General features: G+C 36.4%; 1 protein-coding gene across 11 annotated transcripts in view; it reads right to left on the reverse strand.

Annotated features, from left to right (window-relative positions):
• The window catches only part of GRIP1 (glutamate receptor interacting protein 1), a gene marked incomplete at both ends in the record, with an annotated part of 711,329 nt that overhangs the window by 149,572 nt on the left and 549,118 nt on the right, over window positions 1-12,639 (reverse strand). For all 11 annotated transcript variants that reach the window (XM_079716052.1, XM_079716060.1, XM_079716058.1 and 8 more), the window contains one exon: window positions 11,937-12,082. In XM_079716052.1, coding sequence (XP_079572178.1) covers window positions 11,937-12,082 — 146 coding nt within the window. The remainder of the gene's footprint in view (window positions 1-11,936; window positions 12,083-12,639) is intronic.

Here is a 12,639-nt window from a genome sequence, read left to right on the forward strand (position 1 = left end):
AATATTTGAAGAGGTTATAGTTGACAACTTCCCTAATATGGGAAAGGAAATAGTCAATAAAGTCCAGGAAGAACAGACTCCCATACAGGATAAATCCAAGGAGAAAGATGCCAAGACACATATTAATCAAACTATCAAAAATTAAATACAAAGAAAAAATAGTAAGAGCAGCAAGGGAAAAGCAACAAATAATGTACAAGGGAATACCCATAAGGTTAACAGCTGATCTTTCAGCAGAAACTCTGTAAGCCAGAGGGTGTGGCAGGACATATTTAAAGTCATGAAAGGGAAAAACCTACAACCAAGATTATTCTACCCAGCAAGGATCTCATTCAGATTCGATGGAGAAATTAAAACCTTTACAGACAAGCAAAAGCTAAGAGAATTCAGCACCACCAAACCAGCTTTACAACAAATGCTAAAGGAACTTCTCTAGGCAGGAAATACAAGACAAGCAAAAGACCTACAATAACAAACCCAAAACAATTAAGAATATGGTAATAGGAACATACATATCAATAACTATCTTAAATGTAAATGGGTTAAGTGCTCCAACCAAAAGACACAGACTGGCTGAATGGATACAAAAACAAGACCCATATATATGCTGTCTACAAGATACCCACTTCAGACCTAGGGACACATATAGACTGAAAGTGAGGGGATGGAAAAGATATTTCATGCAAAGGGAAATCAAAAGAAAGCTGGAGTAGCAATTCTCATATCAGACAAAATAGACTTTAGAATAAAGACTATTACAAGAGACAAAGAAGGACACTACATAATGATCAAGGGATCGATCCAAGAAGAAGATATAACAACTGTTATATTTATGCACCCAAAACAGGAGCACCTCAATATATAAGGCAAATGCTAACAGCCATAAAAGGGGAAATCGACAGTAACACAATAATAGTAGGGGACTTTAACACCCCGCTTTCACCAATGGACAAATCACCCAAAATGGAAATAAACAAGGAAACACAAGCTTTAAATGATACATTAAACAAACTGGACTTAATTGATATTTATAGGACATTCTATCCAAAAATAACAGAATATACTTTCTTCTCAAGTGCTCATGGAACATTCTCCAGGATAGATCATATCTTGGGTCACAAATCAAGCCTTGGTAAATTTCAGAAAACTGAAGTCATATCAAGTACCTTTTCTGACCAAAACACTATTAAGACCAGATGTCAATTACAGGAAAAAAACTGTAAAAATACAAACACATGGAGGCTAAACAATTCACTACTAAATAACCAAGAGATCACTGAAGAAATCAAAGAGGAAATCAAAAAATACCTCGAAACAAATGACAAGGAAAACATGATGACCCAAAGCCCATGGGATGCAGCAAAAGTAGTTCTAAGCAATACAATCCTACCTCAAGAAACAAGAAACATCTCAAACAAACAACCTAACCTTACACCTAAAGCAATTAGAGAAAGAAGAACAAAAAAGCCCCAAAGTTAGCAAAAGGAAAGAAATCATAAAGATCAGAACAGAAATAAATGAAAAAGAAATGAAAACAATAGCAAATATGAATAAAACTAAAACCTGGTTCCTTGAGAAGATAAACAAAATTGATAACCCATTAGCCAGACTCATCAAGAAAAAGTGGGAAAAGACTCAGCTCAACAGAATTAGAAATGAAAAATAAGTAACAACCGACACTGCAGAAATTCAAAGGATCATGAGAGATTACTACAAGCAACTATATGCCAATAAAATGGACAACCTGGAAGAAATGGACAAGTTCTTAGAAAAGAAGAACATTCCGAGACTGAACCACAAAGAAATAGAAAATATAAATAGACCAATCACAAGCACTGAAATTGAAACTGTGATTAAAAATCTTCCAACAAATAAAAGCCCAGGACCAGATGGATTCACAGGCGAATTCTATCAAGCATTTAGAGGAGAGCTAACACCTATGCTTCTCAAACTCTTCCAAAATATAGCAGAGGGAGGGGCTTCCCTGGTGGCGCAGTGGTTGAGAGTCCGCCTGCCGATGCAGGGGACACGGGTTCGTGCCCCGGTCTGGGAGGATCCCACATGCCGTGGAGCGGCCGGGCCCGTGAGCCATGGCTGCTGGGCCTGCGCGTCCGGAGCCTGTGCTCCACTGCGGGAGAGGCCACAACAATGAGAGGCCCACGTACCGCCAAAAAAAAAAAAAAAAAAAAAAAATATAGCAGAGGGAGGAACACCCCCAAACTCATTCTACGAAGTCCCCATCATCCTGATACCAAAACCAGACAGAGATACTACAAAAAAAGAAAATTACAGACCAATATCACTGATGAATATAGATGCAAAAATCCTCAACAAAACACCAGCAAACCAAATCCAACAACAGAAAAAAAGGATCATACACCATGATCAAGTGGGATTTATCCCAGGGATGCAAGGATTCTTTAATATACACAAATCAATCAATGTGATACACCATATTAACAAATTGGAGAATAAAAACCATATGATCATTTCAACAGATGCAGAAAAAGCTTTTGACAAAATTGAACACCCATTTATGATTAAAAACCATCCAGAAAGTAGGCACAGAGGGAACTTACCTCAACATAATAAAGGCCTTAAGTGACAAACCCACAGCCAACATCGTTCTCAATGGTGAAAAACTGAAACCATTTCCACTAAGATCAGGAACAAGCCAAGGTTGCCCACTCTCAGCACTATTATTCAACATAGTTTTGGAAGTTTTAGTCACAGCAATCAGAGAAGGAAAAGAAATAAAAGGAATCCAAATCGGAAAAGAAGAAGTACAACTGTCACTGTTTGCAGATGACATGATACTATACACAGAGAATCCTAAAGATGCTATCAGAAAACTACTAGAGTTAGTCAATGAATTTGGTAAAGTAGTAGGATATAAAATTAATGCACAGAAATCTCTTGCATTCCTATACACTCATGATGAAAAATCTGAAAGAGAAATTAAGGAAACACTTGCATTTACCATTGCAACAAAAAGAATAAAATATCTAGGAATAGACCTACCTAAGGAGACAAAAGACCTATATGCAGAAAATTATAATACACTGATGAAAGAAATTAAAGATGATACAAATAGATGGAGAGATATACCATGTTCTTGGATTGGAAGAATAAACATTGTGAAAATGACTCCACTACCAAAGCAATCTACAGATTCAATGCAATCCCTGTCAAACTACCAATGGCATTTTTCACAGAGCTAGAATAAAAAATTACACAATTTGTATGGAAACATAAAAGACCCCAAATAGCCAAAGCAATCTTGAGAAAGAAAAGCGGAGCTGGAGGAATCAGCCTCCCTGACTTCAGACTACACTACAAAGGTACAGTAATCAAGACAGTATAGTACTGGCACAAAAACAGAAATATAGATCAATGGAACAGGATAGAAAGCCCAGAGGTAAACCCCCACACATATGGTCACCTTATCTTTGATAAAGGAGGCAAGAATATACAATGGAGAAAAGACAGCCTCTTCAATAAGTGGTGCTGGGAAAACTGGACAGCTACCTGTAAAAGAATGAAATTAGAACCGCCTCTAACACCATACACAAAAATCAACTCAAAATGGATTAACGTCCTAAATTTAAGGCCAGACACTAGAAAACTCTTAGAGGGAAACATAGGCAGAACACACTATGACATAAATCACAGCAATATCCTTTTTGACCCACCTCCTAGAGTAATAGAAATAAAAACAAAAATAAACAAATGGGACCTAATGAAACTTAAAAGCTTTTTCACAGCAAAGGAACCCATAAACAAGATGAAAAGACAACCCTCAGTATGGGAGAAAATAATTGCAAATGAAGCAACTGACAAAGGATTAATCTCCAAAATATACAAGCAGCTCACTCAGCTCAATATCAAAAAAACAAACAACCCAATCCAAAAATGGGCAGAAGACCTAAATAGACATTTATCCAAAGAAGACAGACAGATTGCTAACAAACACATGAAAGGATGCTCAACATCACTAATCATTAGAGAAATGCAAATCAAAACTACAGTGAGGTATCACCTCACACCAGTCAGAATGGCCATCATCAAAAAATACAGACAATAAATGCTGGAGAGGGTGTGGAGAGAAGGGAACCCTCTTGCACTGTTGGTGGGAATGTAAATTGATACAGCCACTATGGAGAACAGTATGGAGGGTCCTTAAAAAACTAAAAATAGAACTACCAAACGACCCAGCAATCCCACTACTGGGCATACACCCTGAGAAAACCATAATTCAAAGAGTCATGTACCACAGTGTTCATTGCAGCTCTATTTATAATAGCCAGGACATGGAAGCAACCTAAGTGTTCATCAACAGATGAATGGATACAGAAGATGTGGCACATATATACAATGGAATATTACTCAGCCATAAAAAGAAACGAAATTGAGTTATTTGTAGTGAGGTGGATGGACCTAAAGTCTGTCATACAGAGTGAAGTAGTCAGAAAGAGAAAAACAAATACCGTATGCTAACACATATATATGGAATCTAAAAAAAAAAAATGGTTCTGAAGAACCTAGGGGCAGGACAGGAGTAAAGACACAGACATAGAGAATGGACTTGAGGACATCGGGAGGGGGAAGGGTAAGCTGGGACGAAGTGAGAGAGTGGCATGGACATATATACACTACCAAATGTAAAATAGATAGCGAGTGGGAAGCAGCTGCATAGCACAGGGAGATCAGCTCAGTGCTTTTTGTTCACCTAGAGGGGTGGGATAGGGAGGGTGGGAGGGAGACACAAAAGGGAGGAGATATGGGGATATATGTGTATGTATAGCTGATTCACTTTGTTATAAAACAGAAACTAACACACCATTGTAAAGCAGTTATACTCCAATAAGTATGTTAAAAAAATAAAGGGTACAAACTTTCAGCTAGAAGATGAATAAGGTCTGAGGATCTAACGTAAAAATTGTGACTATAGTTGATAACACTGTATTGTTTAATATGCTAAGAGTGTAGCATCTTTACACAATGTATGTGTATATCAAATTATCATGATGCACACTTTAAATATATCTTACAGATCTGTCAATTATACCTTAATAAAGCTGAAATAAAAACAAAACAAAAACAAAAATGACTACAGTCATTCTTGTTTAATACGGCCAACAAGAAATCAATAGTAACCAAAAGCCCTCCCCCAGTCTTCCTATGGAAGAAAAAATCATAAAATAAATAATTATTAGAGAATCGTGTAAGTTTTAAAAATCCTGAGTAAATTATGTCAGCACAGATTTGGTACCAACTGTACCCCTTGACTCTGTAACACAGGCCTAAGGACTGATATTCAGAATGATGTCCTTTATAACTGTATGTGCCTCTACCAAAGACCCAAGTATCTTTAATATATATTCTCAAAAACATTATTTAGAAATATTTTCAGCTAAAGTTTAAGCAAAGTAAGTATTCTGATGAATTTTAGAAAATAAAGCCATCCAGAACACATCATTTTTCATTCTTTCTACTGAGGACTCAATGTTGTCACAGAATAACGCCTCAGCTGCTGCTTAATCCAGGGTAATGGGAGACCTGAGGTTCATTTTAGGGAAGTGGAGCATGGAAACCGTGAACTTTAATTCCCTGGTAGTCAACAAAAGTTTAGTTTAGTTATGATAAACACTTTAAATGTATTCACTCACTTCATCTTTTCATCAATCCTTTGAAGAAGTACTGTTATCATCCTTATATTAGAGATGAGAAAGTTGAAGCTTGGAGAGGCTAAGTAACTTGTTCAAGGTCAACAGACAGCCAAGATTCAAATACCAAGTTTGTCTGACTCCAAAAGGCACTACATTTTACTAAAGTTATTGTTTTCAGAACTTTTGCCCTGAGATGTTCAAGCTTTCCTTATATTTTATGTTATTTGGCTTCTAACATCAGGGCTCTGAGACCCAATCATTTGGTAGTACATTTCAACAATAATGAAGTGGAGGGTTTTTTCCCTATAAACATTTAAAATAATTAGTTCATATTTATTGAGCACATATTATGGGCCAAACACCACATATGCATTAACTCTTTTTCTCCTCACAGCAACTTGTGAATGTGGTAGTATAATTACCACCGTTTTACAAAGGAAAAATCTGGCCTCCAGGACTCCACACTCTGCCTTGGTTCTCTGTCTCCATCACTTGATGTTCCTTCTCAATTTATTTCAAAGGTTCCTCATCACCTTTCTGATTGGTCACTATTGGAGAGACCCAGAGCTCTATCCTTGGGCCTTGCTTTTCTCTGTCCACGCTTACTTCCCTAAGGTGCCTCATGGTTTTAAGGTCCATCTCTGTGCTGATGATTCAAAAATTTATACCTCCTGCCCTAACCTCTGCACTAAATTCCAGGCTTAATGACCCATCTGTATACTCCATACCTCCACTTGGATGATGGATAGACACCTCAAACATAACATATCCAAAACTGAACTCCTACTTTTCCCCCAGACCTATTCCTACCAGTCTTATCTCAATAAATTTTCTTTAAAATTTTAACAAAGACTAAATTCAACTTTAGTTAATAAAATTGATAGTTTCAATAGCTTTCCCAGACTACTGAATTTGCTAAAATTTGTGATCTGAGATTTACTAGAAAATATATCTCATTCCAGTGATGAGATATCAATATCTCTGCACAGACACACACGTTTCCTACAAAATAATTTGTGTACTTTTAATAGCATATAAATAAAATCAATATTTATATTTATGATTATAGATACACACATGCTTCCTAAGATATAATGTGACATAATTTTAATAGTATGTAAATAAATGAAGGTATTAAAAGTAAAATAATGCAACAGGAATGTCCAAGTGGCAAATGAAAAGGTGCTTCATATCATTATTCATCCTGGAAATATACATTCAATCTACCATGGGATATCGCTACATACCCATAAGAATAGTTAACACGAAACAGACTGAGAATACCAAGTGCTGGCGAGGACGTGAAGTAAGGAAAATTCTCATATGTGTGGCATCTATTACTTTCATCATCTGCTTTGGGAAAGTGCCATTCTTTGTCTTGTTCTGTTCAACACACATTCCTTCCTGCCCTGCCAAAGAGCAGAGGGTACACTATATCCCTGGACATAGTGATTACTGCAGTGGTCAGCATTTGCTCCAAGCTAAGTCACTCAGCATCTTTTAGAGGAGATTCAGTTTCATTTCTTTTTCTGGCATTATGAACTCACAACATAATATAGACCTGTGGCTGCCTGGGACCATCTGGTCATGACACAAGGAGAGCCTTTCCCAGGCAAAGAGAACTGAGAGACAGAACACCTGTGATATTACTGAGCTTCTTCTGAAGCCAGGATATATCTTGACTCCCCACTTTCGCAAGCTAATCAATTCCCTCTTTATTCTAAATTGGTTTCTGCCATTTGTACCTGATGGCATCTTCATATACTAATGATCTATTGCTCCTCATTTTCCTAATTTAAGACCTTAAGCTTTCTATTGCAATTTTTCACCTATTTAGCTTTATCTAGGAGTGACAGAAAGGTGTCTCAATGGAGGTCCATGAACTTTAAGTTTTATACATTCTTTCATAATTTTATTTCCTTTGTACTTCTAAATATCTCCTGGCTTCCTTTAAAGATAAATAGCTTTTTACTTTAAAAGTTTAATTATTGAGGATTTTTATATCCCAATGAGCTCGACAGGGTAAATATCATTATTCTTATTTTATACAAGTAAAAGATGATACGAAGAAATGAAATCATTGAGTCTAATATCTAGGGAGATTGGTAAAAGGAAAGGTTAGTTAATATTTGATGAACAATAATTCTAATTGAAAGTATCCTATATTCTGATTTTCTAAGGTACCATTTTTACTTCTTTCCACAAATCGTCATTCTCAATTATCTGACCTTATCTATACCTAATCCCATTTTAACCCTGTTTTAGAAAAACAGGATTGAAACAAGCAAGAAGGACATAACAGAGAGAAAGGATAATAATTACAGGGGAATACTGAAAACAATCCAAGTAAGATGATTAGAATAAAGAAGGGTATTGACAAGTGAGAAACCGAGAACAGAGTCTAAAAAAAATAATTGGGAGGCTAGAAAGGGAAGGAGAAAGAAAGGAAGACAGAGCATGAGGAACACAGTGGGAGAGAAAAGGCTGAGAGCAAGTAACCAAGTGCAAGAGAGTTGAATGGAAGAGAAGAGAGAAAAAGGAATTTAAAAAGACATAAAAAACCCAAATCAAAGTTTGCTCATTTGCTGTATAAAGTTAGCAAAACTTAGAATAATACAATAAATGTAGTATGCAGATAAATAATTTTCCAAAAATGTGTCTTTTTATGATAATAAGAGCTCTTATACTAAGATTTTAAATTCAAAAGTCCTATACTGAAATCTGGTGTGAAACTAGATACAATCAGACTAGCTAGCCCAGATGTCGAGTCCAGTATATTTAACAGCTTAAGGTATGATTTAAAAAATCAGTAGGCATGTGATAGATTCTTTATTAAATAATCCAGGGATATTAGGTAACTTTAGAAAAAATTAATATTTATATCCTAAGAAAAATACTAGATCCAAATTTAAAAAAAGGAACTTTGATACATCAGAAAGGGCAAATAAACTACTAAGAAGAATTTTTACAAAAAACTGATAAGAACTAATATCCTTAAAATACAAATAGTTACACAAATCAATAAAAAAAAAAACTAAGAGCACCTCCAATAGAAAAATGAATACAGGGCATAAGCAGACAATAGGAGATGAAAATGGCTAGTGTTCATGTGAAAAAACATTTAGTTGTGCTAGAAATTTTTTTTAAAAAGTAAACTAAAATATAAATGCAATTTTTACTTAACAAATCAGAAAGATTAAAACCAATACTATTTAATGTTGTATCTGGTGCTCTGTTGAGACAGGTACACTTAAAACATTGCTGGTAGTAATATATTATAAAATAGTATAACCTTTCTGGAGGACAATTGGAATTATGTATCAAATATTTAAAAAAGAAATATGCCCTTCGACTTAATGAAGTCAGATACACAGACAAAGATTTGGGTAAAAGGATATTCATTCCAGTTATCTATAATAGCAGTCTGTTGGGAAATGGTTATATAAATACAGAATTTATTTTTGGGTGTGGTATAAGGTAGATTAATTGAATTTTTTCCCATGTGGCTAACTAATTGACCCAGTATCATTTACTGACTAGCTCAACCATTCCCCACTGATGTAAGACTACACCTCTGCTTACATATCTGTAGTGGTCTGTGGCATTCGATTCTCTTCCACTGGGTTCTTTATTACCTCATGTAAATATTACATAGACTTAATGGCACAATTTTAGAATGAGTCTTGATATTGGGTAGAACAAGTTTCTCTGCTTTCATATTGTTTCAAAAACATTTTGGCTGTTTTCCCTCCCACTTTTCTTACTCCGTATACGTTTTAGAAACAGCTTATTGAAGTCCTCCAAAGATCCTTCTGGGATTCTGAATAGAATTTATGGATGCATTTGAAAGAAATGATGTATTTTAGATATGAAGACTTCCCACCCAAGTTCATGATGTACGCCTTCATTTATTTAAGTATTCTTTATGTATATGCATATCTGTATCTATATCAATATCTATATCTAATGGGAAGATACAACTTTTGTTGTATTTATTCCTTATAGGAACCTTATTATTTTATTGTTATTATAAATGGTATATTAAAAATTAACTTTCTGGTTTTGGCTGGTATATAGAAATGTAACTGATTTTTGTATACTGATCTTATATCTAGCAACTTAGAGAAACTTTTAATGAGTTTCCTTCCTGATGGCACTTTCCCCTATATTAGGGGGATATCTGAGAACTCTGAGGTATGAAAACTGTCAGGCATGATTCAGAATGTGAATGTGAGTAGGGAAGAAGGAAGACAGGTGAGTCATCCTCTCCCCTCCTGACTCTGGTAATAATGAGATATGGAGGGCTCTCGTCTGAAATGGTGTCCATCCCCAGGGGGGGAGCCCTTGTCTCTCTGAGGTGGGCTGCTCAGAACTTACAAACTGTTGCTGTATTTAGTTTGGGAACTGGTTCCTTCTCATCCTTCAGGTTTTAGCCTACCTGTCACCTCTTCACTGACTCCTGATTGGCATCTGTCAACCCTCACCTGTGCCTGCCCTTATTCCCTATTACAGAATCCAGTTCATGCCTTTCATGGTAGGTAATGATCACTTTCTGAGTGTTTATTTGTTTGGTCATGTTCCTGTTTACTGTCTCTCCTCCTTGTCAATTGCAAACTTCATAAGAGCAGAGACCAGGTCTGTTTTGTATATTTCTGTACTCTTGGTACCTGTCACTTAGCTTAAATATTAAAAAAATATATTTGTAGACTGAATGAGTTAAATATGTCAAATATCTGCTTCAATTTTTTTTTTTTGTTTTTTTTGTGGTACGCGGGCCTCTCACTGTTGTGGCCTCTCCCATTGCAGAGCACAGGCTCCGGATGCGCAGGCTCAGCGGCCATGGCTCATGGGCCCAGCTGCTCCGCAGCATGTGGGATCTTTCCAGACCGGGGCACGAACCTGCATCCCCTGAATCTGCAGGTGGACTCCCAACCACTGCGCCACCAGGGAAGCCCTGCTTCAATTTTTATGTTAATAATTAATTGGATCATCAGTTAAAATATATCTTACTTGTATAATTTTATTTTATCTTCCTAGCTGCCTTTTAAAATAGGCACTGCTGATCTCCATGTGACAAATGAGGTAATTAAGGCACAGGGAAATAAGTAACATGGTCCAAACTAATAGCTAGAAATCAGTAGAATTGAAAACAGAACCCAAATCATCTAACTCAAAAGCCACACAAAACAATAAAAAAGAGAAAGAAAAAAGGGAGAAAGAGAAGACAAGAGAAAGGAAGAATAGAGGGAGGAAAGTTCATTCATTCCTGACCTTTCCATCTTAAGGGCATATCATACCACTTATTCTGCTAAGAACTCCTTAACTCACACTTTAAGTCTTTTAGGAAGCCTCATACCTCTCAAAAACATTTCAGGCCAGTAGACAGATTAAGAATACATTCAAGCAACACTGTTCTACGTGAATCATATAGAGCGGGAAATAAAGGAGTTTGCAGTTACAGAATAAGTGTTTTTTTCTTGGCTACATTTTACCAGGACAAAACTTGCTGGTAAAGTCAGGCACACAATCAAGTCTGATAATTGTAAGAAGTATTTACAACATGATTTAAGTTTCAATTTCAGGTTCCAATTCATTCTCTCATAATTTATCTGCCTTAGTCAACTTTACACAAAACTTTGGCTCTCTCTTCACATTGAAAAGCCACGTGTGAATATCTTTCCAGCTGTACTACAGTTGAGAGGGTAGAAATAGAATTACTTTCTATTGGAATCATTATTTCAAGAAAGAATATTGTACTCAACTTTCATTTTAATCAATGATACTATTTGTCCCCTTTCCTTTCTTTGTCTCTAAGTCTGATGATAAAATGGTAATTTCCATTAATTCTGATCAGCTGGCTTCACTCTGTGTTGTAACAAGAAGGAAAGGAATCCCCTACTGTTTCCAGTCTCCATGTAGTAAAAGAAAAAGTACTAGCCCCTAAGTTAATAATACCACTTTTGTGATTTGGAGGGGGAAAACACTTTCCTGCCAAAGCGTAATCCATGTATAAGAGCTGATTGCTAGGTGAAACACACTGACAGAATGAGATGTTATCATAGACTCTAACAACACAAGAATTCAAAATCGCTGAGAAGTACTTCTCACCTCTTTCTGAACTCAAACAGAGTAATATGGTATTGATGAAATTCTGTCTGCTACAGGAGGACATAACAGTTCATTCTTAATCCAAAGTGGTTTATCAGGGATGGACAGTGACAGGATGTAGAGCTTAGTTAGAGATCCCAACCTCAGGATCCGACATACCCATGACCGAGACATCATATTCGATCAGCAGCGTCGCTTCTTGTCCACACTGTTTGAGAATACTCATGGCCTCAGCATGTGTGGTTCCAAGAAGCCGAATTCCATCCACACTGAGCAACCTATCACCAGGTTTGATTGTGCCCTCTCTGAAGGGAGAATAAAGAAATAGTCATTAATTTAGCATCATGGGGCTTAGCATTAATAGTCACTTAGCCAAAGAGGCTCTTCCACACACATTCTACCATCTATCCCATTTGCATTTCCTTTTAAGCATCAAGTGTGACATTAAGAGAGTAAAGAGGTAACCCTGACCAGAAAGTTGCTGCAATATGAAAATCAGTAATAAGAAAATAACCACACATTAGCAAATAACCAGGTAACCCACGATGAACTCTTGGGGTGTAAAAGTAATAAAGGCACATTTTCTCTTTTCTAGGTTTTTGCCAAAATGTCTAAAATTCATTTATTAGAGTCCAGGAAATAGCACTCACCTATTTTCCCAAAGCCAGGTGAGCAGAAAAGTCTGCTGATTTCATTCAATTTATCACCAGTGAACCCAAGCTGGATAGGGAATGCTGGTGAAAAATTTCCCTAGTCTGTAAATTTTCCTACTGATTTATAAGGCCATTTGACGATCATTAAATTGATTCAGTCTCACATTCAATGGAAAAGGCAGGCAAATACTATTCTCCCTTCTGTGGCC

The sequence above is a fragment of the Hyperoodon ampullatus genome (assembly GCF_949752795.1).
Source record: "Hyperoodon ampullatus genome assembly, chromosome: 11".
NCBI lineage: Eukaryota > Metazoa > Chordata > Mammalia > Artiodactyla > Ziphiidae > Hyperoodon > Hyperoodon ampullatus.